This window comes from Ursus americanus, chromosome 21, assembly GCF_024610735.1.
Source record: "Ursus americanus isolate L20-20 chromosome 21, mUrsAme1.1.p, whole genome shotgun sequence".
NCBI lineage: Eukaryota > Metazoa > Chordata > Mammalia > Carnivora > Ursidae > Ursus > Ursus americanus.
This window is the reverse complement of record NC_142147.1, coordinates 3,393,869-3,419,394: the sequence shown is the minus strand read 5'-3', so window position 1 is coordinate 3,419,394 and position 25,526 is coordinate 3,393,869. Positions and strand designations below refer to the sequence as shown.

The 25,526-nt window shown below is 60.9% G+C and overlaps 1 protein-coding gene across 4 annotated transcripts in view; it reads left to right on the top strand.

Moving 5' to 3' along the window:
* GSE1 (Gse1 coiled-coil protein) overlaps positions 1-25,526 on the top strand; it is a 408,420-nt gene that overhangs the window by 377,965 nt on the left and 4,929 nt on the right. For 2 of the 4 annotated variants that reach the window (XM_045772843.2, XM_045772839.2), the window contains 12 exons: positions 5,183-5,382; positions 10,250-10,425; positions 10,793-10,996; positions 11,458-11,649; positions 12,042-12,346; positions 12,868-13,192; positions 15,643-16,256; positions 17,475-17,587; positions 17,889-18,159; positions 19,651-19,764; positions 20,621-20,992; positions 22,647-22,919. In XM_045772843.2, coding sequence (XP_045628799.2) covers positions 5,183-5,382; positions 10,250-10,425; positions 10,793-10,996; positions 11,458-11,649; positions 12,042-12,346; positions 12,868-13,192; positions 15,643-16,256; positions 17,475-17,587; positions 17,889-18,159; positions 19,651-19,764; positions 20,621-20,992; positions 22,647-22,919 — 3,159 coding nt within the window. The remainder of the gene's footprint in view (positions 1-5,182; positions 5,383-10,249; positions 10,426-10,792; positions 10,997-11,457; positions 11,650-12,041; positions 12,347-12,867; positions 13,193-15,642; positions 16,257-17,474; positions 17,588-17,888; positions 18,160-19,650; positions 19,765-20,620; positions 20,993-22,646; positions 22,920-25,526) is intronic. The other 2 variants (XM_045772840.2, XM_045772842.2) reach the window with 2 other exon arrangements.

The window sequence follows — 25,526 nt, the reverse complement described above, 5'->3', positions numbered from 1 at the left end:
CCCCAGCTCTCCGAGCCCGCCGCCCTCCCACCCACCCACCTATAACAGGCCCCTGGAAATGCGGTTCATAAGAAAGACCCCGCCTTGCCTTTGCTGATTTGGGTTTGCGGACTGTCACATGATAGTAAATTGGGCACAGGACCGCACTGGTGGCCAGTGGCCGTGAGGCAGGATGAGGACTCCGACTGTTCTGCGCCGTGGAGATGCTTCGGTTGGCGGGCAGGTGGGGAGACCCCGGCCTGGAAGCAGGTGGGCGGTGGCCCCGAGGCCTTTTCCCAGCGCTTCTTCCCAGACCCACGGGTCATCGGAGCCATTGCCGTCAGCTGGGCCGGTACTGCCCTGTGTGTGCCCCCCACGCCCGCTGTCCCCGCTGTGCCGGGCCTGCGGGATGTCCCTGTCTTCGTGTGCTCGCGATGGCATTTGGCCTCTGTCACTTACACGCTTCACTTCCCAAAAGGCACAGGGGCCGCCGTTGCTGCTCTGTTGGGCACGTTCCAGGGAGGCCGACTCTGGGGCCGTCCTGGGGATTGTGTCTACCTGACTGCCAGCCGGGAGGCTTCCTGTGGGCCCCACGGCCCCTCAGTCTTGGAAGCAGAGGGGCCACGCCGATGGCCAGTCTGCTTTCTGGGTCCAAGTGGTGTTTGCCCACCAGGCTCGGGGGAGGTGGCGGGGGAGGTTGGGGAGGGCAGAGGGGACCCTCCGAGGTGCGCCTGGGACAGAACAGATGGGAATGAGCAGAGGGCCCTGGCGAGCAGGTGCATGCAGGGTCCTCAGGGGCCGCCACCCCACCCTGGTTGTGGCCGTGGGTCCGAGGTTGATGCCTGCACTGGTAGGTTGAAGCCAGGCAAAGCCCCGGTGGGACAGGGGCCCTGCGGTGCTCCCCCTTCCAGCCCCACCAAGCTTGGGGGCCCTAGCCCCAAAGCAGGTGTCCCAGGAAGATGTCCCAAGGATTCCTTTTTAGGGAGACCATTCTCTCGTCTCCTGCCTGTCATCAGGGGTGAGGCCCGGGGAACCAGGCCGATGTGGTGTGCGGGAGGGCTGGCCTCGCCCTGCGCGCTTCGGTGCGGGATGGGTGGGGGTCCTCGCTCCAGGGTCCAGCACACGTTGCGTGGTTGCCTTCGCGGCTGGCTACGTGTGCGTGTGGGAGAGCTCACGGCGTCGTGAGTTTGCAGTTGCGTTTCCAGGCCCCCCCCACTCCCCTCTCCCGAGTCTGGGGTCTCAGCTGTTAATTACATGTGCCCGGCGGCCTTGGCGTTAATCCTCCCAAGTCAGACAGCAGAGGTGACGCGCGTGCGCTGCCTCCTGTCGTCCCTGAGCTGCCTGCGCCCGCCGCCTGGCTCCTGCCGCGTGCCTGCAGGTAATGAGGGCGGTCACGGCCCTCCTGCCGCCGCGCCAGAGCGGGGCCGGGGTGGCTGCCCGCTAATTGTGGGTGCGTGGTCAGGGATCGATCGCCTGCTCTGGCCGGCCGGGGACGCCCGCCCCCCGGGGGATGAGGCTGCTAATTGTCCCTGGCCTCCCGGTCCAAGTGCACCTGGGCCCCCAGGCTCCCCCCGCCCCTCACCCCCTGGCGATTAGAAACGAGGTTAATCCAGAGAGGCGAGCTAATGGCACGAGGCGGGGCCTCTTCTGGGGGTGGGTGGTCTGAGGAAGGGGAGCAGGCCCGGGGCTTGGTGCTGTCAGGCGCTCCTGCTTGTGAGGCCCCTAGGCTGTCTCACCGCAGGGCTCCGAGCTGTGTGGGCTCCGGTCCATCTGCCCCGCGCCTGGAGGCCCAGAACCCTCTTGGCCTTTGACCGCAGCTTTTCTTCCAGGCTCTTGGCAGCCTGTGCCTTGACCACCGGTGCTCTTGGCCTGAGTGCGTTTTCCTTCGTTCCTGTTTTGGCTCCAGGATACACATACCCGTCCTCTACACCCCCGTGGGCAGGGGGTAGACAGGGTCACTCAGGGCGCGAGCCTGGTGGCCGAGCGCGGTGCTGAGTGGGAGATGAGCCGTGAGTGCAGGAGACACAGCAACCCTCACAGAGCCGAGGGGTGGGCACACCAAGCGAAATGGGTCTCCGCATACGAGGGAGCAGTAGCCGGCCGTGGGGAGAGGGAGGGAGTGCTGACGCCCGCGGCCGCACGCGGGCACCGTAAAAACCACGCCGAGTGAGGGGCAGCTGGTGCGGAAGGTCGCGTACTGTGGGACCATTGACGAGAGGTGCCTGAAATAGGCACATCCTTGGAGACCACGCGGATTGGGGGCTGGCGGTACGGGCTTCCCTTTTAGGGTGATGGCCGCCCCGCTGTGAATCTGCCGGGACCGTCGGACTGCCCGCTTGCGGTGCCCCTGCCGCCCAAAAAGAAGAGCCTCAGAGGTTCCATGGAGATTCAGTTTTAAGGGAACAATTCCTCATCTAGTGTGTTGTTTTGTTTTTTTCAACAACGCAAAGTGGAACTGTTTATCAAAGTCTAGATAACCTGCGGAAAACGGCCTCGATGGTCCTTGTGGAGTGGGACAGGGTCTCGGAGCGAGCCTCCCCCGCGTCAGGGACCGACCCCTGCTCTCACTCGGCCCCTGGCCGGTAGGGCCGTCTGCATTCCGACCTGTCTACGCCATCCGTCTGTCTGCGCTTGGTGGGGTTTGTGGGGCTTGTGCGACCCAGCCGCGTGGCTGTGGGTGGTGCTGCTTCCTGTCCCCGCGGCCTGAGAACCGGCCCTGGGGGGTGTCAGCCCCGCGTTGCTGGGTGCGTACCCCGGAATGGGGCTGCCGGCCTTGAGAAGGTGCCTCCAGTTTTGTAAAGTTGAGCAAACCTGGGTCAGGGTCCAGGACTAACCACCCAGATCTCTCTCCGTCAGCCGGTGAGCATGGGTGGCAGCCCACCAGCCCCCGAGGGCCATTCTGGAACTTCATGGAGGTCACTTTCCAGCCGGGCAGCTCTGCTCACGGGACCGGCTGCATCTGCCTGTGACACCCCCGTCCCCCAGCTGCGGCGGTCCTGAAACCGGCTTCGGGTGCAGAACGGGGTGGTCACTGCCTTGGCCAGATGTAGCTTGTTTCAGAACCTCAGGCCGTCCCCACTGGGAAGGGAAGGTGGCCCACGCTGTGCTCTGTTGGCTCTCCCCGGTGGTAATGACCTCTGACCAGGAGCGAGCGGGCAGCAGAGCCGGGCTTGGACTGGCCAGCATGGGGCGGCAGAATTCTTGGGGTGGGGCTGTGGTTGCTGTTTCCTCTGGGGACTCGGGGGTCACAGTTCAGGGGCAGCTCCTTGAGGAACCCGGCCTCCGTGTTCTTGCTTTCACTGAGCAGAATGTGCTCTCTGGGGCTTGGCCTGTGGGGTTGGGACCGGGTGTCTCCATGGGGCTGCCTTGTACAGTTGTGCGCACTGTGTACAAGCCTAGGGAGTCCTGCCGAAGGGTCTCGGACAAGAGCACCTTGCTTAGATCAAGGCTCTGTCCCGATGTCTCTGGGTCCTCCACGTCCAGCCGCTCCGCTTCCTAGTGACAGTGCTGAGGCCACGCTTGGCGGGTCAGGGCCCCTGGGGCAGGAAGGACGGAGGGCACCGCGGGGGTACCTTGGCAGCCGGGAGGCTGTGGGCGCCTGTGAGCCATAGGCTGCCCTCCCTCCCCTTCTGCACAAAGGTTCCATCCGGTAACGTGAGTGTGGCCACGTGAGGTGGTGTGGAGACATGGGGAGGGTCCCTCGGCCCCGGAACGAGGCAGGTTTGGAGTGAAGTCCGGGAGGATGCCTGCACACCGGTGGGATTCTCCTTCGGCGAGGGGTTGTCTCTGCTGACCCTGCTTCCTTCCCCCCCCCCCACCCACGTAGGGCTCTTGCAGACAGAAGGTGCCCTTGGGACCCTTTGGAAGGGTCAGTGTTTGCCCTTTGAGTCCAGGAGCAGGACGGGGTGTCTCCACGTCTCTGCCTGGGATTGTCAGCAGCGACCCCCTCATCCAGCTCTGCCGGAGCCCCTGTACCCGCCCCCCCCCCCGGGACCATAGCTCAGCATGTGCCCTGCCTTGCACGTGGCCCCAGCCACTCTCGTGCTTCCGGATGAAGTGGGGTCCACCTGGGGTCCACGTGGGTAGTCTGTGCCGGAGGCTTGGGCGGCGTGAGCCAGTGTCTGTGGACCCACCGTGGTGTGGGCACATGAGGGGGTCTCCTTGCCCCCAGAGTGCAGGGTGGATGTGTGAGTGCTGCAGACTTCGCCGGGCTCAGGCAGGGCTCTCGAGGACCCCCAGACAGTGCCAGATGCCCCTGGGCCAGGCCCTGCCTGCACTCCAGCTGCCCCTCAGCCGGGACATGTCCGGGTCGCGGCTACTAGAGACTCACAGGGAGAGTGTGGGGCCACCGGAGGCAAGGCGGGTGCCTGCTGGGGGTTGGGACCTGGGGAGCACGGTGACCACCTTTGTTGACCCTCTGCCCCTCATGCCGCCTGTCGTGGGGGGAGCAGCCATTGACCTGAGCAGCTGGCCGGCTTGGCTGCCTGGGGGCCTTCTGCTTTGGACCCTGGAGCGCTTGCCTTCCGGCCCCGCCCTAGGCCCTGCCCATCCCGGGCCCCCCACCCCCACCAGCTCTGCCCCCTCCACCCCTTCTCCAGGGGAACAGCGGGTAGGAGTGATGCTGGGCTCCGGGGTTCTTTTCAGGGTGACAGAAGTGGTGGGGAAGTCAGGTAATGTGATGGTGGCACAACTCAGCGTGCTAGAAATCAGTGATCTTTATGCTTTAAATGATGAATTAGGTCTCAGTGTTTAAAACGTAAGAATAGATTGCAGTCGCTATCTAAGAAAAGAGGTGAGCCGCCCGTGGCCACTTCTCCATGTCCCCACCTGCCAGGCCCATCCGGCGCGCTGGCCCCCAGGGCCTCCTGTAACCCCTCCGCCCACAAGCACACGGAAGGCTCAGGGCCCTGTTTGGAGCCTGGGGGTCTTGCACCCACCCCTGGGCGTGGGAATATGTCTGCTCTGCGGGGGCTCCTGTCTCCATCAGAGTGTGGCCGGGTCGCCCTTCCTGCCCGCCCTGCTTGCGCTCCCGCCTCCTTTCCCCCTTGGGTCGGGGGTCGGGGCAAACGTGAGAGGCCCTGGGAGTTGGAGCTCCCTGCACCTTGTGCCCCTGCTGGGCCCACCCCTAGTTGGCGGGGGTCAGCCAGAGCCCTCGGCGGGTGTGACCCCTGCTCACGCTGCTGTACCCTTCCTTCTCCCGCAGGGTCTTCACTGAGCAGCGAATCGTCCCCCGTGTCCTCGCCGGCCACCAACCATAGCTCCCCGGCCAGCACGCCCAAGCGCGTGCCCATGGGCCCCATCATCGTCCCCCCTGGGGGCCACAGTGTGCCCAGCACGCCCCCTGTGGTGACGATCGCCCCAACCAAGACCGTCAATGGCGTCTGGAGGAGCGAGAGCCGGCAGGTGAGTACCAGGGCACGTGGGGGCAGCCGACGGTGCAAGAAGGACGCCGCTTGGGGGTGGGGCTCACCTGGAGGGTCTTCGTGTTGGGAGGAAATCTGAGGGTGCCGGTCAGGTGGCCACAACCGAGCAGCAGACCAGGGGCTCCCATGACGGGTTTATTCTTTGTGTCTCTGGAGGCTGGTGTCCGCACCCCTGCTGTGGGCAGGGCAGCCGTCCCCTGAGTCCCTCTCCCTGTGTCCTCACCCAGCGTTCCTTCTGTGCCCTTTCTTGATGACACCAGTCATGTTGGATCACGGCCGACTTGAATGACCTCTTCAGAGGCCCTCCCCAAATGCTCCTGTTCTGAGGACTGGGGGGTCAGTACCCCGACATGAGCGTTCGGGGGGGGGACACGGTTCCGTCCATAGCCCCATGTGAAGCGTTTGACATGGTGTCAGCACATCATGGCACTTGGCAAACGGTAGCGGTTGTGATGATTGCTCGCACAAGGGTCCAAGTAGGGAGGACGCCAGCATTTCCCTCTTAACTTCCAAAGCCGCCCTCCCCCCACGCTGGTACCCGGGGGCTCCCTGGTGCGTCTGCTGCCCAGGGGCCTGCCCTGCAGAAGGCCCTGGGAGCGTTTCTTCATCCCTGTCCCGGCTGACCCCCACCACCACCTCCACCCCTCCAACAACTCGGGGACTCCCAGTAGGGGGTGGGGGGATGGGGAGCCACTGTGGGTACCCAGCAGGGGGGGATGGAGAACACCGGCCAGGCTTCCCTCCTGGGTTTTTCTGCCGAGTTCCCAGGGGGTTGCAGTACTTGGAAATACTAATTAAACCACCAGAAAAATGGAAGTGGAGAGGCGGGTGGGCACCAAGGCCACTACGCACGCACCCCCATCATCTTGGTGGATCTGTCTTTGCTCTGCCCTGGGGGGTGGGGGTAGCCTCTGTCCACAGAGGGGGTGGCCATTAGGCAGGCCCTGACCCAGGGTGCGGATCCGCAAGGAACCCAGCTGGGATCCCTGAATTCCTGGAAACAGCTCTAGGCTGGGACCCTCCTGGGTGTGGCCCTGTGTGCATCTCAAAGCTGCCCTCTTGGCCCTTGGCTCTGTTCTTTCTACCCAGCGTGTGGTTGGGGGGTGGGAGAGCCCAGGTAGGGCCTGGTGGGCAGATTGCAGCCAGAGGGCTTTGGCGACGCCTGACCTGGCCCTGGTTTGAGGAGGATGAAGGGTCTTCTCCGGGATCTCCTGCCTCCAGAGGGGCTCGCTGCCTCTTGCCGTCAGCCACCTGGCGATCCGCCTTGACCTCAGGGCCCCGGGGGGATTCCTGGGTCCTGCCTGCCGTGTCCCTGGCTCAGCAGTGGCTGGTGACAGCCGGCTGGGCCCCACCCTGCCCCAGAGGGGCTCCCTTACCCCCTTATCCGCCCAGACTAGGGTGCCTCCCGTGTACGCCCCTCGTCCAGTGCCTGCGCCACGGGACTCCTCCAAGGGTCCTGCCTGACTCAGAAATAGTTAGCAACCCCGGAGAGAGGGCCCTGCTCGGCCCGCTCCAGCCGTTTCCGACCACGGCGCTGAATGAAACACTAACGCGCGCAGGGAGGGCGGCCGGCAGGGAACTGGATTAGCAGGTGGTGTATGGCTCATGGGCTCTGCACAGAGGCGCGGCGGGGAGCGTAATCCTTCTGGGGAGGGCAGCCAGCAAGAGGCGCGGCGGCAGGGGGGTGATGGGGGGGCTCCCGCCAGGTGGGGAGTCATGGGGGCGGGGCTCTGGGCCCGTCCGTCCGTCCGTCACCGGGGTCGCTGGGGTCCTGTTTCCCAGGTAGTGGGAGCCGCACAGGACAGCTGAAATGAAAAATGGTCTATTTTCAAGCTAACGGGGCATGTCCTGCCTGTGTGACTGGAACCCTCTCTCTAATCACCGGAGAATGAAGGATTTCCCTCCCTCCCGCCCTCCCCCTCGTCCCCCCTTCATCTCTACAGCTGTGCCTGCAGCCGCCGCTCAGAAATCAAAGCTGCCCCCCTACGCTCCCTGCCGCGCGCCTGTCTGCCGGGACGCCAGTGGGAGCCCAGTGCGCTCTTGGGGGGCCCCGGGGTGGCCTGGCCCCACCCCCGCCCGGGCGGCCTCTGCGCGCCCCAGGACGGCCGACCTCATTCTCAGGTGCCCGTCACGAGCGTGGCAGAGCTCCAGCCAGACAGGAGGCGCGTGGGTCTGGCCTGCCGAACCCCCTGCCCACCCGCCCGCCCCTCCCCCAGGCTCTCCGGCACCTCGTGTGTCCTCTGCCAGCGGGAAGGTGCCATCTGGCCTGGCCGCCTTCAAGCCGGGCTTTGTCCCGCTGAGGGGAGAAGGGACTTCTGGGGACGCTGCGCTGTGGGCCCCTCCCGCGTGGCAGGGGCTCCCCTGGGGGCTCGGCTCTGCCATTGGGTTCTGTCAACGGTGCCTGAAGCACATGCGGGGGGCCGTCCGGAGCTTCTCCCCACACGTTGTCCTCGGGGCAGGGACTCCCCCCCCAAGGCTTCCTGCCAGCCCGCATGGATGGTCTAGCCCCTCGGCTACCATCTCTGTCCATTCGGGCAGCTGGGGAGCTTTCTTATCCAGAGGGTGTGCCCTATTCATTCCGTCCCGGGGCGGCCCCGAGGAACGGAGCGTGCTGCAGGGTGGTGTGGGGCACGTGTGCGAGCCCGGCCCCGTGCTAGGTGGTAGGTGTGCGAGATAACCCAGCAAGCCCTGACTTCCAAACAGCCACTGTGACGCTAGCGTGGGTGGGCCACGGGCTGGTCCTTCACCCTGCTTCCGCCTGATGTCCGTGCATCTGTCCCTATTGCACCAGGAGCTCGTGCTCTTATGGGCACCCTTGGCAGATGGCGAAACTGAGGCACTGGGCAGCGATGGGTCTCCTCTAGGGTCTTCAGGACTGGACGGGAGCCCAGCCTGCTGTCCACACAGGCATCTGTGGGACTTGAGGCCAGGTGCGGGCCCCTGTATAGAAGTCTCTGGAATGGTGGGAGGTGGGAGTTCTGGGCTGCTCGCTCTGACCCGGGGTGTGGTGTGCATGCGTGTGTCCCCTTGATACCCGCCATGTGAATGCCCCTTCGGGGAAGGGCAAGTCAGAGTTTGCGAACCTGCGAGGACCCCGCGGTGGGCAGAGGGGCCGTGCCAGCGTGCAGGCAGGAACAGCTGTTGCCTCTCATTAAAAATTCCAATCAGCGGCCTGTCTCCTTCAATTAATTATCACGACTGTGTCTTCTGGAAGGCCGTGGAGGGCGCGGCAGGCACCGGCCAGGCCCATGTCAGCTGCCCCCCAGCCCAGCCCGCCTGGTCCACAGGCCTGTGACTGCTGCTGGGGGGCCGGGGGGCTCGGAGGGCGCAGCCGCAGCAGCTCTGCTGCTTCCCCTCCCCCCAGCGGTGCCAGAGGACCTTGGACCTGGCAGAGCCAGGAACACAGGGTGGAGGAGTGGGGAGCAGCAGGGTCTTCCCTGGGGGCGGGGCTCAGCCGCCTCACTGAGGAGACTCTCAAAGGGTTGTGGTCCCCCCTTGTTTTCAGAGCGTGCTTAGTGTTTTGTGACACGGTGGAAACACCATGGATTTGGGGTGGGCAGGCCGGGTTTGACCCCCACGACTGCCTCCTGCTTTCTTGTGGCCCTGGTTTGCTGTCTGCTCAGCAGGAGTGGCCAGACCTGATGCGGGGGGCAGGGGGGGCATGACAGTCCAGCCACCTGAAGGAAGGGCCTGGTTGAGAAGCTCCTGGGGCTTCCGGGAGCCTGTGGCCATGGCCTCAGAACCCCTGTGGCTGAGGTTAAGCTGGGGCTGGTGGTGACCTCGCTCAGGCTGAGAAGGGCTGTCATGACGATGGATATCCCTCCCCGCTCCAGAAGATTCTGAACAGACCTCAGGAGCCCCCGACTGCTGTCGCTGTGCCCGTCTTACTGCTCAGCTCCCTTCAGCCACGCAAATGGCAAGAGCAGTCACAACTGTGGGTGGCATGTGTTCCCAGGGCTAGACACGCCGTTGGTTCCTCCGTGTGGCCAGGCATGGCATGCTCTGCCCTTGGTCTTGGTTGGGGCTCCTCTTCCTCCTCCTCCCCCCTCCTGCCTTGAGCAAGGCCCTTCTGTGGTACCCCAGGGTCTGCCTCCCCGCCGGGCCCCAGGCCCTTCTGTGTGCCCACGAGTGTGGGGTCGGCAGGGCCGCAGCCCACCGCCAGTGCGTGCAAAGGTGTCCCCAGACAGGTCTGACCAGTCGGGGTAGCATAGCTGCCTACTGTGGCTGCTGCCAGAACCCCCCCCCCCGGGGGGTTGGCAGCGGGGTTCGCCTGGCATGTTCTGCCCGTGGGCAGTGCCAGCTTCTCGTCTGCGACTGTGGGCGTCAGGGGGCCGAGGATCTGTGATGCACGCCGGCAGCTGGCAGCACAGCTGACGCCTCAACCCCTGGGGGTCGCCTGTGCACGCTTGGTGAGCCGCGTGTGGGGGGCTCCGGCTGGTTCCGTTGCTCCCTGCTGCAGAGCGGAGCTCACTTCCTGCAGCTGCTGGAACGACCCCGTCTAACTCTCCGCTGTGGGTTTGGAGCGGGCTTCACCTTGTGAGAAGTGCACGCTGGGAGGGTGTGGATGTCGGTGCGGGCGGGGGCCCCCGCTCTGTGCCTTGTCCCAGCAATGAGATGGGTTTCAGTCCAGCCTTCCTGCCATGAGAACCTGTGTCCTTCGGAAGGGGGGACCACCTCCTATGTGCCCCGCAGGATGGGGTAGAAGCCCTTCAGGAGAGCGCATCTTAGACCGTGCACCAGAACGCGAGCCGCTCTGAGTCTGGAGGAGGCCCCAGCCTTGTCGGCAGCGGCCTCAGCTGGCCCGTCCCCTGCACCCCGGTCCTGACCCGGTCCTCTCTGTCCTCCAGCAGGACGCCGGCTCTCGGGGCAGCAGCAGCGGTCGGGAGCGCCTCATCGTGGAGCCCCCGCTGCCCCAGGAGAAAGCGGGGGGCCCAGCCATCCCCTCCCACCTGCTCAGCACTCCCTACCCTTTTGGCATCTCCCCCAGCTCTGTGGTGCAGGACTCACGCTTCCCACCACTCAAGTAAGTCTGCAGATGGGGGGCCGGGGCGGGGGTGTGTGGGGGTCTGGAGCCTTCGGCTCCGGCAGCGGCGGTGCCTGGCGGCGGGTCTGCACCAGCTGAGGCTGAGAGCCGCCAGATGGTGGCTGAGCCCTGGGCCGCAGCCCCGTCTGTGCCTGCTGTCCATCCGCACGCTGAGACGGTAGCAGGCCTGAGGAGTGGTAGCTGTCCACTTCTTGTTTGTGGGAGCCAGGACCTGTCCCTGGAGACCCTTCGTTCGGGCGGAGGCGGGAGCAGCGGTGTGCAGGGGACTGACCCGTTGCCCAGCCCGTAGCAGGAGCTCTGCTCACTGCTGTCCTCCCCTCGTCCGTCCGTCCGTCCCCACCCGCAGCCTCCAGCGGCCTGTGCACCATGTGGTCCCCCCAAGCACCGTGACTGAGGACTACCTAAGGAGTTTCCGGCCCTACCACACCACCGAGGACCTCCGCATGTCCTCCCTGCCTCCCCTTGGCCTGGACCCCGCCGCTGCCGCCGCCGCCGCCTACTACCACCCCAGCTACCTGGCCCCGCACCCGTTCCCCCACCCAGCCTTCAGGTGAGGCACCCCACGGAGTCCCCTCATGTCCTGGGGCCAGGCTCCCCAGCCTTCCACAAGTTAGCCGTTAGGGGTTTGCTCCTGGTGGGAGTCCCCCATCAGCCGTGCTGCCGCTGCCAGCCTGCTGGTGGCACAGTGCATGGCTTCACGGAGAGGAGGGAGCACTTTGCTGCTTGACTGGGAAGCCCCAGGGCAAGCGTGTCCCCCGTCTCTGCTCCGTGCAGGAGCCTCCCAGGTCCCAGCCCAACGTGTCTGTAGAGCAGGGGCTGCTGCTCATAGGGGGCCTGCAGTCGGGCCTGGAGGGGTCCTGGCTGGGCTTTGGGGCTGGCCGTGGCCTCTGTCGCCAGGGCCTTTGTGGAGGCTCCCGGCCATTCCGCCCTGGCTAGGGGGTACCTTTGGATGGGCCTGGGCTTTGTTTCCTTGAACTTTGGTTCTCACTGGGCCCCATCTTCTCTGCACAGGATGGACGACTCCTACTGCTTGTCAGCCCTCCGGTCCCCCTTCTACCCCATCCCCACCCCCGGCTCCCTGCCCCCGCTGCACCCATCTGCTATGCATCTCCACCTCTCTGGGGTCCGCTACCCCCCCGAGCTCTCCCACTCGTCCCTGGCTGCGCTGCACTCGGAGCGGATGTCCAGCCTCAGCGCCGAGAGGTAAGCCACGTCCTGGGCCGGGGCGTCCCTGCTCTTGCTGCCTGACAGCGCAGCGTGGCCCGCGCTAGGGCCTGGCTCGGCCGCTCGTGTCCGCGGTCTGTTCACCCACGAGGTGGGGAGGGACGGGTGCTAGACTTCGCGCTCCCAGCCGGTGCCTGGCGGCTCGGTGGTCCGTCGCCAGCCTCCTGGCACGAGCAGCACGTGCTGTGAAGCTCGGTCCGGGGGACTTCAAGTCTCTCGGTGACTTCATAAAAGCGGAGGCCTGCGCATCTGCTGTCGTGGCGCAGGTTACAGTGCTGGTCTCCCGCCCCCGGGAGTTCTCTCGGGGCCCGTGCCTCGTCCCCCCCGCGCCAGCACAGCGGCCGTTACCTCCTCCTCCCACTTCACCACAGGCTACAGCTGGATGAAGAGCTAAGGCGCGAGCGGGAGCGGGAAGCAGACCGCGAGCGGGAGAAGGAGCGCGAGCGAGAGCGGGAAAAGGAGCGCGAGCGGGAGAAAGAGCTGGAACGCGAGCGGGAGAAGGAACGGGAGCGGGAGCTGGAGCGCCAGCGGGAGCAGCGGGCCCGCGAGAAGGAGCTGCTGGCGGCCAAGGCGCTGGAGCCGGCCTTCCTGCCTGTGGCCGAGCTGCATGGGCTGCGGAGCCACGCGGCCGAGGAGCGGAGCAAGCCCTCGGAGCAGCTGACCCCAACGCGAGCAGGTACCGCGGGGCCCCGACGGCCGGCTGCCGGCCTCTGTGCAGAGATGCGCCGCGTGGCCCATCGTAGGCTACAAACGCGAGGTCGCGGAGCCAGGCGGGAGTTGGGGAGAGGTGCCCAGTGGGCCCCCGAACCAAGAGACGTAGATCCCGTCACGCATGATAGTAAAATGCAGTGAAAGCATCAGGAAGGGAGAAATGCGTTTTGAGTGTTTCTTTGCCTTTGTCTTGAACATACTTTGTTTCATCGCGGGTATATGTCGTCAGTTAATAATGGCTTGTTAACAAGGGGCTTGCATGATTCTGAGAACTCAGTCTGCTTTCTTGAGCCAGTGCGAGCCCGCGGCAGCACCGCGGCGGGTCCGATCAGGAGCGGTGCCCACCAGCCACCAAGCATCCCCGGAGGCCGTGCTTCCTGAAGCATCCATAGCGCCCCTGGGGTCAGGCGGCGGTGGAGAGAAGGGGGAGGCATGGGCCGGGCCCCGGTGCTGAGATCCTGCTGTGGCGGTTTCTCCCCCCCACAGAGAAGCTGAAGGAGGCGGGCCTGCAAGCACCGAAGCCCATGCAGCACCCCTTGCACCCCGCACCCACCCCCCACCACACCGTGCCCAGCCTCCTGTCCAACCACAGCATCTTCTCGCTGCCGGGCAGCAGCACCGCCACGGCCCTGCTGATCCAGCGCACCAACGAGGAGGAGAAGTGGCTGGCACGGCAGCGGCGGCTGCGGCAGGAGAAGGAGGACCGGCAGTCGCAAGTGTCGGAGTTTCGGCAGCAGGTGCTGGAGCAGCACCTGGACATGGGCCGGCCCCCCGTCCCCACGGAAGCGGAGCACAGGCCGGAGAGCGCCAGGTGTGGGGCTCGGCGGGGTCGGGGAGTGCCAGGGAACCCAGGGGCGGGGGTCTTCACGCTTGGATTTGCTCATAGCCTGCAGTTTGCCCTGCCTCCTGAGTCTTTCACTCGCTACCACACACTCCCCGCCCGCCCCCGATCGTGTTTGGCCCGCAAAGAAGCAGAGACTCTAAGCAGGGAAAGAGGCGCTCGGAGGTGCCTGTTCCTAAGTGATGGCGCCGGCCAGAGCCAGGGCCTTCCCATGCAGCCTGGCTTCGTCCCCGCGGGGACAGTCGTGGCGCCTGGAGGGGGCAAGAGAAACCTTAATTGATAATTACACCCGTTGTTTCTGTCTGCCTCTGCTTTCAAGCCCAAACGTTTTTTTAATGAGAAAGGGGACTGTGTTTAATTTTTACTTAAATAAGAAATTAAGTTTATTGCTATTGCAATAAATAATACCCGTTTCCCAGCCCACTTCTGGGATCCTCCGGGAGGTCTTCGTGCCCGTCTTGGGCCCCTTCCTACACTTACAGCTGCCCCCGGGCCTCCCCACTCCCACCTGTTGGTCTAGCTGTCACTTAGTAGCGTCCCCTACCCCGTCCATCCCTCCAGGGCTCATCAGCCAGAGTTGGCAGAGAGCCTGGCCACGTCTCAGGGACAGGGGATACTGGCCTCAGTTTCCCCAGTTGAGCACAAAGGAGGCCGGGTGGGAAGATTTGGGAGTGTCTCTCCAGCTCTTAATGTCGAGGATGCTGTCTGGGTCGGAGACTTCAACGTCCACATGCTCCTTCCCTCTCTTTCCTTCAGCTTTTGGCCGACTGTGCCCTGGGCGCTGCTGGCCTGTTCGGCAGCCCTGCTGTGGCGTCTGCCGTTGGGTAGGGCAGCGGTAGGGATTCACGGGCTGATCTGGTGTGAGATGGCATGTCCGCCCCGCACAGCCTACACTGCCCACTGTGGCTGCAGTGAGAGCCCCTCTGCTTTTCTGAGGCCGCTCAGAGGCGAGGTTTTGTCCACCCACGGTGAGCTGACCTCTGCTCCTCCGGCACACCTCAGCACCTCCTGATAAAGTCTGGGTATTCTGACTGCCACGGGGGTCAGCCTCTGCCCAAGGCCTGAGGATCCCAGCGCTGCTGTCCCCAGTAGGGGCAGCCTCTGCCTCAGGACCAGCAGCCTCGTGTGGGCCTGGGGCAACAGGGGCGGAATCTGGCCCCCAGCAGCTGGCAGCGCACGTGGCCTTACAGCAGCGTGAACTTGACATCTGATGGGGCCTTGTGTTCCGAGCTAGAAAACCATTCGGTGCTTCGCTCCGGTGCATGAAATATTTATTCTGCTAACGGGTTTTATTCCTTGGCTGTTTGCTTTAGGGCATACGGCTTCTTGATATGGTTTCCTTTTGTACGCTGCTCATCAGTGGTGCGGTGGCATTGGGAGGTTTTCTCCCTGTCTGCATTTGGGAGTAAATTGGTGGCTATGGTTCATTGTCCCCCCCCCCCCCAGCCCCCCTCCTTGGCCATGTGGGGAGAGCCCTGGAAGCCTGCTGAGATAGAGGCAAAGTGTCTTACCTGATAGGAGGTCGCTCTAGTTCCCGCCCTGCCTGAGTGTGGGGGTGCTGTGCTCCCGCGAGTGGCTTGGCTCCATGAAGACTCTCTGGGTGTAGCTGCTGCTTTGGGGCCACATGGGGCTGCTGCCGTTCCTTTTTTTTCCCCCCTTTTAATATTTTATTTATTTATTTGAGAGAGGGAGAGGGAGAGCACAGAGGGAGAAGCCGACAGCCAGCTGAGCAGAGAGCCCAACGTGGGGCTCGATCTCAGGACCCTGAGATCAATGACCTGAGCCAAAGGCAGACGCTTAACCGATGGAGCCAACCAGGCGCCCCGGTTGCTGCCATTCCGATGGGGACCACTGGGTGTGAGGGTCGCCCTGGAAGGTGTCCCCCACCCCACTAGGCTAGGTGGACACCTGGGAGAGAGGAGAGTGGCCCCGTTGAATGCTGGCCTGCCCTCTCCCTCTGTCCACTGCCTGGCACATGTAGTGGTGGGTGCCAGTGACAAGGCCACACCTTTGGCGTCAGAAACTTGTCATTATTCTCTCCACAGTGGGTCTCCCCATGGAAAACAAAGGCGAGGGTCTGTCCTTACACAGAGTTTAGAGGAATTCTGGAAGTGGTGGAATGGAAAGAGCTATTGCAAGGCCATGGGTGAGAAAGAGGAGCAAAAGCGGGTCTGGCCTGAGACTGTCTCTGTCCTCAGCAAGCAGCGTCCATCTTTGAGCTTCTGTATCCTCTCAGGAGTCCACATCTACCTGCCTCCAGCTGTGTGCAGGGGAAATGGAGTCCACAGGCAGCAGCCTGTCAAGGGGTCTTAGAGGTGGCGGCCTAGGTGCCCCTCCAGCTCCGCTCTCCGGGGAGTTCCCAACTGGGCAGCCCGGGTGGCTGCCATCATGACTGATGGCCTGCTCTGCTCATTCCCTAGGCCAGGACCAAACCGTCCAGAGCCGGGCAGCCGAGACCCCCCGCAGCACTTCGGCGGACCCCCGCCGCTCATCTCGCCCAAGCCCCAGCACCACTCTGTGCCCACAGGCCTCTGGAATCCAGTGTCCCTGATGGACAGCACCCTGGAGACACGGCGGGCTCCTGAGAGCCACGCTCTGCACAGCCACCCCACTCCGTTCGAGCCCAGCCGCCAGGCAGCCGTCCCACTGGTGAAGGTGGAACGGGTCTACTGCCCAGAAAAGGCGGAGGAGGGGCCCCGGAAGCGAGAGGCCATCCCCCTGGACAAGTACCAGCCACCACCAAGAGAGGCAGGGAGCCTGGAGCACCAGGCCTTTCCTCACGGGCCCGGGCCCTTCCTGGCCGAGCTCGAGAAGTCCACCCAGACCATCCTGGGCCAGCAGCGGGCCTCCCTCACCCAGCCTGCCCCTTTCGGGGAGCTCACCGGGCCCCTGAAGCCAGGCTCACCCTACCGGCCCACAGCCCCGCGGGTCCCAGACCCCGCCTACATCTACGATGAGTTCCTGCAGCAGCGGCGGAGGCTGGTCAGCAAGCTGGACCTGGAGGAGCGCAGGCGGCGAGAGGCCCAGGAGAAAGGTGCGGTCTCCCTGAAGGCTCTGACTTCTGGGGTTGGGGGGCAGCGGTGCCAGCCCTCCTCCCACTCCTGCTTCCTGCCGTGGGCTTTTAGCAGTCAGGGAGCAGGTTCACTGGCTTCTGTGTTGCTCTCTGACACCTCTGCTGGGGAGACAGACCCAGGGTCCCTGCCGGTCCTGCTACAATGAAAATTGCCCCAAAAAACCTAACTAATCAAAGCTTTCTAGAAGAACGGTTCTACAGACATGCACAGTTATTAAGTGATGAACAGAGGCTAATAAGACGGTTTTAAATATTAATAGTGCAATATAACGGGAGGAACAGGCCTGGGCCCGGTTGGGGGGAGCTTATAGGGGCTGCCATCCTCGGGTGCGGGCGGGTGGGCAGGCAGACCCAGGTGGGAGTGGCGCAAGGGCAGGTCTAGCCCCCTCCCCTTCCTGCTCCTGCAGTGGGGGTGGGGGGCGTCAGCCAGCAGGCCCACGGTGCCCTTGGCTCTCCCCGACCTGCACACCCTGTGTGATCAGGAAGGGTCAGGAGGAGCTGCTCCAGATCAGTTTCTTTTCTCCTGTTGAATTCAGCCTCTTAGCCACAAGCTGGGGCCAAGGCCAGGTCTTCCCAGGTTGTCACTCTCGGGTAGCTATAGGACCCGACAAGTACTTTCCTCCTCCACTTGCCCCGTGAGGAAGGATGAGGGGTTACCCTGGTGCCCTTGGTGCAGGGGTTCTACGGTTCCTTGCGTTTGAGTTTTGGTGCATGCTCTGTTGCCTCAGGCAGGGACTTGACTGTGCCTGTCCGCTCCTGGGTAGTGGACCCAGATGGCCACAGTAGGAGGGAGTGAATGTGCACACACAGCCTTGGGTTGCCATGGACACAGCCCCAGGCTTGTGGGATGAATGATTCCCTGCAGAGAGATCACTGTCCATTCAGACTACCTCAGCCTGGTCACTTGGGGTCCAGAGGAAGCCTGGCATCTGCCTCCTGCGTCCTCCACCCCCACCCCCCCAGCTGCCACCCCTGTAACGTGCTAAAATCCTAGGATTGGGGGTTACTGCACGTTTCCACCTGCAATAAAAGGAATCTGGGGTTTGGGGTGCTCAGAGAGGCCGGCAGGGCTTGGTCTGACAGGTGTGTCTGTACACACGTCACAGAGGGGCCCCGTGTGTGCATCCACTGGGGCACGAGGCTCCTGGCCCAGCCGAACAAACCTGTTCTTGCCCCCAGGATACTACTACGACCTGGATGACTCCTACGATGAGAGCGACGAGGAGGAGGTCAGGGCCCACCTCCGCTGCGTGGCCGAGCAGCCGCCACTCAAGCTGGACACGTCCTCCGAGGTACCTGGAACATGGTCCCTGCTGCGGGGCTGGGCTGGGCTTTTGGTGGCCCTGTCACTGCCTGCTCCTTGGCTTCCCTCCCGCTGTCCTGGGTGCACTTGCCAGGCCTCCCTGCGCTCCCACATTCCCGCGGACTGCAGGTGTCTGGGTGTGCTCACTGTCCGGGCCCTGCTCCTCTGTGGCCCGGCGTAGAGTTGGCCACGGCACATGGGTTGCATGGACTCCCGGAGGGGCCCCTGAGACAGTGGAAGCATGCCACTGCCAGTGGTTTCAAACTCATTTGTTTTCTTTCCCAATCTAGAAGCTAGAGTTTTTGCAACTTTTTGGCTTGACCACCCAACAGCAGAAGGAGGAATTGCTGACCCAGAAGCGGAGGAAGCGGCGGCGGATGCTGAGGGAGAGAAGCCCGTCGCCCCCGACGGTTCAGAGCAAGCGGCAGACGCCTTCACCGAGACTCGCACTGTCCACCCGCTATAGTCCCGACGAGATGAACAACAGCCCCAACTTCGAGGAGAAGAAGAAGTTCCTGACCATCTTCAACCTGACTCACATCAGTGCCGAGAAGAGGAAAGGTATGGCCTGCTGTGGGCCTCACAGGGTGGGGCCACTCTGTGGCCACGAGCTTCTGGAAAAGCAGGCCCAGGGCTCCTGGTGGGATCTGAAACCACTTCGTCCTGGGGCTGTCTCAGCTCCCTCTGGCCCCCAAGGAGGTGGCCGCTTTGCTCTCACAGGCCTGCCCCGGTGTCTCTCTGGCATCGACTTTCACTCCACCCCAAACACAAATCCCCCTCCTTGGAGCACATTTCTCTTATCTCATCAGTGGCCTCTGTTTTCTTTGTAAAGCCCACTTTTGTCAGCTGCTCTTGTCACTTGTCAGACCTCCTAGCACCTGGGGCGGCAAGTAGGGCAACCCCCTCCCCCCGGTGCCGGGTTGCATTGCACCTTCCTGTGGTAGCGGCTGTTTCCTCTTGGTGGGCGCCGACGTGGCCCACGGTGCTTTGTGTTACGACGGCAGGAGGCCCGGGGCGGCCAGGCAGAGCCAGCACATGCTGTGATGGGACAGCTTGCCCTGGAAGGTGCTTCCAGGTCCATCCAGCCACCCGGGGCCATGTTGGGGCCGCCTCTCTGGGCTGGAGTCCATAGTGCAGAAGGAGTGGTGCGGTCTGAACACGTTCTGGTATTCCCTTCTTTGGCCTGCCCCACACACTTGCATAGCGCCAGGATGTGAGTTCAGGTGCGAACTTGGCCTGTCTGGGTGCGCTCATTTGCACACTTCCGAGTCCAGCTTGCTGACACCTAGGTGGTCACTTCTCTCTCGAAGGAATTCAGATGAAAGCAGAAGCACTTACTGGCCACGGACTTGCTTCTGCTTAGCTCGTTAGTGGAGTGTAGCAGTTGGCGTTTTGCCTTTCACCAGTGAAGTGGAACCCGTGCATTGTCAGGGCCAATGATGTGTTGATCACCAGCACCGGTCCCTGGGAGCAGCCACAGTCTTATCTGTAACAAGCATCTTTTTGCCTGACTGAATTGCTAGAGGAAGCCAGTCAGTAACAAGTGCCACGGCCACAGAAACGGCAGTGGCAGGCGTCACGGGGGTCTGGTCCCGTTTCGGTAGATGGCAACCATCCTGGGGCTTGTGCTCGCGTGCCCGGCGCTGTAGAGGAGGAGAACGCGCCTGGAAGCAGCCTGTGCTTCCTGAGCTGCTGTGTGGATCTCCGGGGTTGCTTCTTTGTGTTGGGACCTTTTGTGCTTGTGAGTCTTTTAAATAAGAACACGGCGTCGGAAATCACCTCCGAAGATCATAGAACCCGTTATTTTGTCGTACACACGGTTATTTTTGGAATGGGTCTAGAACACTCTGTAGTGAAAGCTGAGCGGAATCTGGGCTCACTCTAAAATGAAGGTTTCTTCCTTTAAACACAGCCTGTCCCCTTGGTGCTTGCTTTGTTGTTCTTGGTTTAAAGGACTTGGACCTGCCAGTTGCGGCCTGGGCTACAAGCCTGCTCCCCTGCCCTCTCAGCGTGTGCCACGGTGGTGTTAACCTCAGGCTGCTTTTCTCATAGACAAAGAGAAACTGGTTGAAATGCTCCGTGCCGTGAAGCAGAAGGCACTGTCCGCAGCAGTGGCAGACCCGCTCAGGAACTCTCCGAGGGACAGTCCTGCTGTCTCCCTGAGCGGTAAGGCCCAGGGCGGGAAGGACAGCCCCTTCCTCTGCTGCCTGGGACTGTCCCGAGGGCTGTCCGAGGTCAGAGGCGACCCCTCAAGGTCTTCTTCATCACGAATCTTTCCTCCTGGAAACAGTTGCATTTTGCTCTCCATCTCTCTCACACAAGCTCCCTGCACAGTTAGGAAAGCTGTCCTCGGGACCCAGCAGGCGTGGGAAGTCGGGGCTGGGAGCCGGTGGGGAAGGTCCCGGCTTCCGCAGGGCTGTCTGCAGTCGGTCAGTGTAGTCACAGCTGCCATCCGTTCGGACCTCGGAAGTCCCGTGCCCCGATTCCGGCACCTTCTGCTTCGGCTCTGATGCTCCTGTCGGCCCCGAGTTGGCACTCTTTTCCGGCATCTCCGCCTTCCTTGTTCTGCCCTGCAGGCCTCTCTGACACCTGCTTTCACACCTCCTCTCTCCCCCTATCTCTCCCTCCCTCCGTCTCTCTCGGCCTCGATTAAACCTCCCTGCGCTGCTGAGTGGAGCAGGAAATCTTTATGGTCCAGCCCTCCTGTTCTCAAATCTTAACATGGTCTTTCTTAGCGGGTTGGGCCACGTAACATCTACCTTTTGCGTGACCTGAAGCAACTTGCTTCTTCTGTCAGATTCTCTTTCTTTCCAGATGCCTTCCTGAGGCGCCTTTCAAGGATGGACTTGCTGCTGAACACAACCCCACCTTCCAACCACACGCGCTCACTGACTTTTAATTAAATGGCCCCCTGAGTCTTGGTCCTTTGCTCTAGGTCTTTATTAAATGTAAGCTCTAGAGGTCAGGGTCCGCCCATTCACTTGCCGCTCTTAACATTTTGCTCGCTTTCTGTCTCTAAAAGAACCAGCCACGCAGCCAGCCTCTCTGGATACGGAGAAGCCTGTGGGTGTTGCTGCTTCCCTGTCTGACGTCGCAAAGGGCACGGAGCCGGGGCGACTGGAGCAGCTCCGGCCCCAGGAGCTGTCGCGGGTCCAGGAGCCAGCTCCTGCCAGCGGCGAGAAGGCTAGGCTGAGCGAGGCCCCCGGGGGCAAGAAGAGCCTAAGCATGCTTCATTACATCCGGGGCCCTGCGCCCAAGGACATTCCTGTGCCACTGTCCCACAGCATCAACGGGAAGAGCAAGCCGTGGGAGCCCTTCATGGCGGAGGAGTTTGCACATCAGTTCCATGAGTCTGTGCTGCAGTCCACCCAGAAGGCCCTGCAGAAGCATAAAGGTAATGAGGCTGCCTGTCCCTGTCCTGCTCCCATGTCACTGGAGCAGCTGGCTAATGTTCCTGGAGCGCTCAGCTGCAGCCAGGGGCCTGCCCTTCAACTTCAGTGTGCACAGGTACCTGAGATGGAACCGAGAATTCTCCGTTGCTAGCAGGTGCCCGGGTGATGCTGCTGCCACTGGTCTACCGACCACACTTCAAGAAAAGGTGGCAAGTGATGTCATCTGAGTTGAGTTAGAAGCCCTTCCTTTTCGTAAGGCCAGGTGAGGGGTCCAGAGAGCCTGTTCCTTCTGTAGCTTGTAGATTTTCTAGCATTCCCATACACACTCACCTGGAAATCTCCCTGCTCTTTGATAACCAGACCAGCAGGTGTCTGTTCCAACAACCTCAGAGAGCACTCTGGATAATACTCAAGCCCCAGATCCACTCCCTTTGGACATTTTGGTGGGAGTCCGTGAAGGTGGGAGAACAGGGGTCACTACAGCTCATTCTCACTGAATCAGAGGTTGAAACTGACTGACTGGAGGGGAGAGAATCCCCAGAGGTGAAGTAACTACTGAGTATAAAATTGTCATACGCTCCAGTCGCCAGAAGAGAGTAATTGGGGTATTAGGCCAAAGCCATTTTAAACGTGTTTATTACTGCAAGCTACAGAAGCTGCATGGGTAAGATCTTAGACATGCAGCTCTGACACTGTCAGCCTCTCCCAGGTAAGTTAACGCCGCCATCAACAGAGACAAAATGATACCAAAAAACAAACGATGGTGGTTTTTGCAGTAAAAACCAGGAGGAGTTCTTGACTGGGTGTTTGTCATGAAGTTACTTGAATGAATCCTGTTTTTCAAGGAGAAAATATTTTGACTAGATGACCAGGGTAAATACCCCATGCCCTCCCAGACACACCTCACAGAGCTTTTCTGTGGCCCTAGGACACATTTTTCCTGTCTTGTCATACTCAACCATTTCCTCAGGTTTTTTTCTTTCTTAGATGTATTCATTTATTTTAGAAAGCACACGTGCAAGGGTCAGGGGAGAGGGAGAGCAAGAATCCCAAGCTGCTCCATGCCCAGCACAGAGCCCGACACAGGGCTCCATCCCTGGGGCCGAGATTCCAACCTGAACCGAAGTCAAGAGTTGAACGTTCTACCAGCTGTGCTGCCCAGGCGCCCCTTCCCCAGGATTTTAAAGCCATCCGTCTCCTGCCAGTATGAGCCCTACAAGTCCGTTGCCTGAGCATGTCCCAGACTATAGTAGAGGCAGTGTGTACCTGGTAGGACATCCCGTGCGGGGCTATGCCACGGGGCAGCGCTGACCTTGTCTGAACAGGTCCCAACAACAGCTAATACAGGGTGTGCCTGGGGACCACAGGACCTGCACTTCCCGAGAGGGTGGGCACTGGTATCCACAGAGGGCCAGCTGCAGACCAGGCTCAAGCCCCATTTCCTAGAACAGGACGCTGACACTTGGGGATTGGCGTGGCTGAGACCGCACACCTGTTAGGACTGACTGGAGTACATACAGGGCTGCTGCGGTCGTTATGGCTCTCCAACCTTGCCCTTGGGTGCCATGTTTGACCTCTCCGTACTCCCTCTAGTCAGCAGACCTGCAGTCACACAGACTCCTGCAGGCCTGTGACGAGCCTGTTCTCTCTTCACAGGGAACGTAGCCGTGCTGTCTGCAGAGCAGAACCACAAAGTTGACACATCCATCCACTACAACATTCCCGAGCTACAGTCCTCCAGCCGGCTCCCTCTGCCCCAGCATAATGGGCAAGACGCCCCCTCTGGGAGGAAGGGCCCCCTCACGCAGGAGATGGACCAGGACTCAGAGGAGGATGAGGAAGACGGAGAGGAGGATGAGGAGGAACCCCCTAGGCGCAAGTGGCAAGGGATTGAGGCAATCTTTGAAGCTTACCAGGAACATATAGAAGGTACAATAAGGGAGGGGAGAGGGGGCCAAGGGCCGTGGGAAGAAAGTAAAAGCCTACTTGACCCGTCCTTGTGGGATCTCCCTGCCAACCCTGGGGGCCCTTCCAAGTGTTGGCACTGACACTCGGCATTCCTGGGGCGTGACTAGGTAATTTTCCTCTGCTGCTCTGCCTATGGCAAGAACTATTCCTCAGGCTTCTGCAGGTGCCCCAGTTTATGGACCGGAGGCCAGTGTCAGTGGAGGAATTTTAAAAGTACCAGTGCCTGCCACTACTCAGTGTGACAGCCCAAACCTGGGACATGCTCTCTGTGCTTGCTGTCTTCCATCACGCTTCTAAATACTCTAGCAGTCCTGATAGACTGTGACTACACACAAGGGTCCTGAAAACGGAAGGTTTGTGAACTTAGCTGAGCCCCAAATAGTGAGGCCTCGTCACTGCCAGAGCCTGCCTCCCCTCTAGTGCCTCCAGGCTGCTGGTAGGTCCCTCAGAGGCTCTGTCACCCTCCATCACCCTCCTGGAGTAGTGCTCTGTGCAGGGCAGCGCACCCTCAGCAGCCACCACACACCTCTCCCCACCGGCCTGGTGCTTCAGGGTGAGGGGCGGTGGGTGGGGGGGTCACAAGGCTTGAGAGCTGTCCTTGTGCTTCTAGCACACTGGCTCTTTTCTCTGCTCCTCCATTTCCTCGAGAGGCATCTAGCTTGGAGGCTGCAATGCTGTGACTTCGGTGGCCCCCCGCCCCCCGGTCTGTGGAAGGGCAGGTGGTGAGCTGGGCGCTGACCGCTGGCCTCCCCCACACCCCGCACGTGCCATCTTGGCTGCAGCAGGGGGCTACCGGGGTTGGGGCTACCACTCCCTGACTCATGCCTTACCATTCAGAGAGTTTTCATTTTGAGCAGGGACTGTGAATCCTCTTCTCCATTTGATTATGGAATATCCTCGTCATAGCAAATCCTTTGAAAAAGCATTGTAAGCTAACACTTAAAAAAGGAATGTCTGTGTAGCCGCACGCAGCCTGTCTGCTCCCGCACTTTGCTCCCTCCTCCACGAGGAACCCTACTTTGAACTGCTCACTCCTTACATGTTGTTGCCTAGTGAATGCATACATATCCAGAACCAAGAGAGCATTTTTTCAGAGTGAAATGTGTCCATCTTATCTGGATTTGGTTTTGGTGCCTTGTTGGGAATCCTTCCCTGCCCCAGGACATGATGATTCTCTCCATTTTCTTCTAGAATTCTTTAGGCTCTGCTTTTGTTAGGCCTAGAATTGATTTCTATGCATGGACTAAGGTAGAAATTCAACTTCATCTTTCCCCCCTGAACAGCCAGTTACCTTGGCAGTTTATGGGGTGCCATCTTCGCCCCCACCTGTGCCCAGGGTGAGCTGTGGCGCCCTCCTCTACCCAGCCGTCTCTGGGCCGCCCTGTGGGTGCACCCGCTCTGCTGCTCTCTGCTGTCTGAGGAGCACGCTCGGATCTGTGCTTCTCTGGCATCTCCACTGTTCTTGGCCCTTAGGGTTCCCCCATGGATTTTATGATCACCTTGTTTGTTCCCCAAAAAATTCTTGTTAGAATTTACAGTTGCACTGAATTTACAGATTTGGGGAGAATTAATACTTTTGATAGCAATGCTATAAATACTCTCTGATTATGGTATTAAATTGCACTAAACCATTTACCACGCGCCCCCCCCCCCCCCGTTTTTTTGTTGTTGTTTTTTGGTTTTGGCCGTAAGCAGTGTTTTTTTGGCTGTAAGCAACGTCCTTTTATTTAGATTGAGTTTTAGGTGTCAGTTGATTTATCATGGATTTTTTTAGTTCTTGTTTTCCCTTATTCCTTCATGATGATAGGTGGTCAGACTTTCTGTGAATCAAATTTAGTTCTTTCGAGTTTTTACTTTTTGTCTTGCTGCGTGCCTAGGACCTCTGGGCTGTTGAACAGAGCACAGCACTAACAGAGCTCTTCTCTGGTTTATGAAACTGGCAAGAAATAAAAGTTCACGTTGGCTGCCGCGTTGATGGCACAGCACTGTCGGTTCATGTGGTGCCTAGGCCCAGGGAGGTGACAACCTTATTTTTTTCACCTTTGATGTTTTCTGATGTTGCTTGCTCCTTGCTGAACTTGTTAGTTCTTTTAACATTTTTAGTCTGTGTTCTTCAGTGGTGGGAGATGGGTTCTATTGCCCTGCATTTTGCTCCTGCAGTTGTTCCTGCTTCTGTAGCTCAGTCAGCTAGCCTTTCCTGGCTTTCACTCCTTTTATTAAACTACAAAAAAAAAAAAAAAAAACTTCTCATTCCTGTAAAGTCTGTCACAGGACTGCGGGACTCTCCAGGTAGAGGGCTCAGCATTCCAAACTATTTGGAGTTTCTGACCCCGTTTTCTGTATAGGTTTCCACAACTGAGGCAGGAAAAGCTCTAGTAATGCGCCCACAAAGAGGCTTCTTACCAGCCTGGCCTTCATTCCTGAAACACTTCATAGAAAGCAGAGATTTATCCTTGAAAGTTTGAAGTCACTCCTGTTAAAACCAGGCCCAGGATCTTTTGGGAAGGCAGATATTTTCCTAATTAAAATTACACTTTCAATGTCCAAATTTATTCTGGCCTTTGTTTT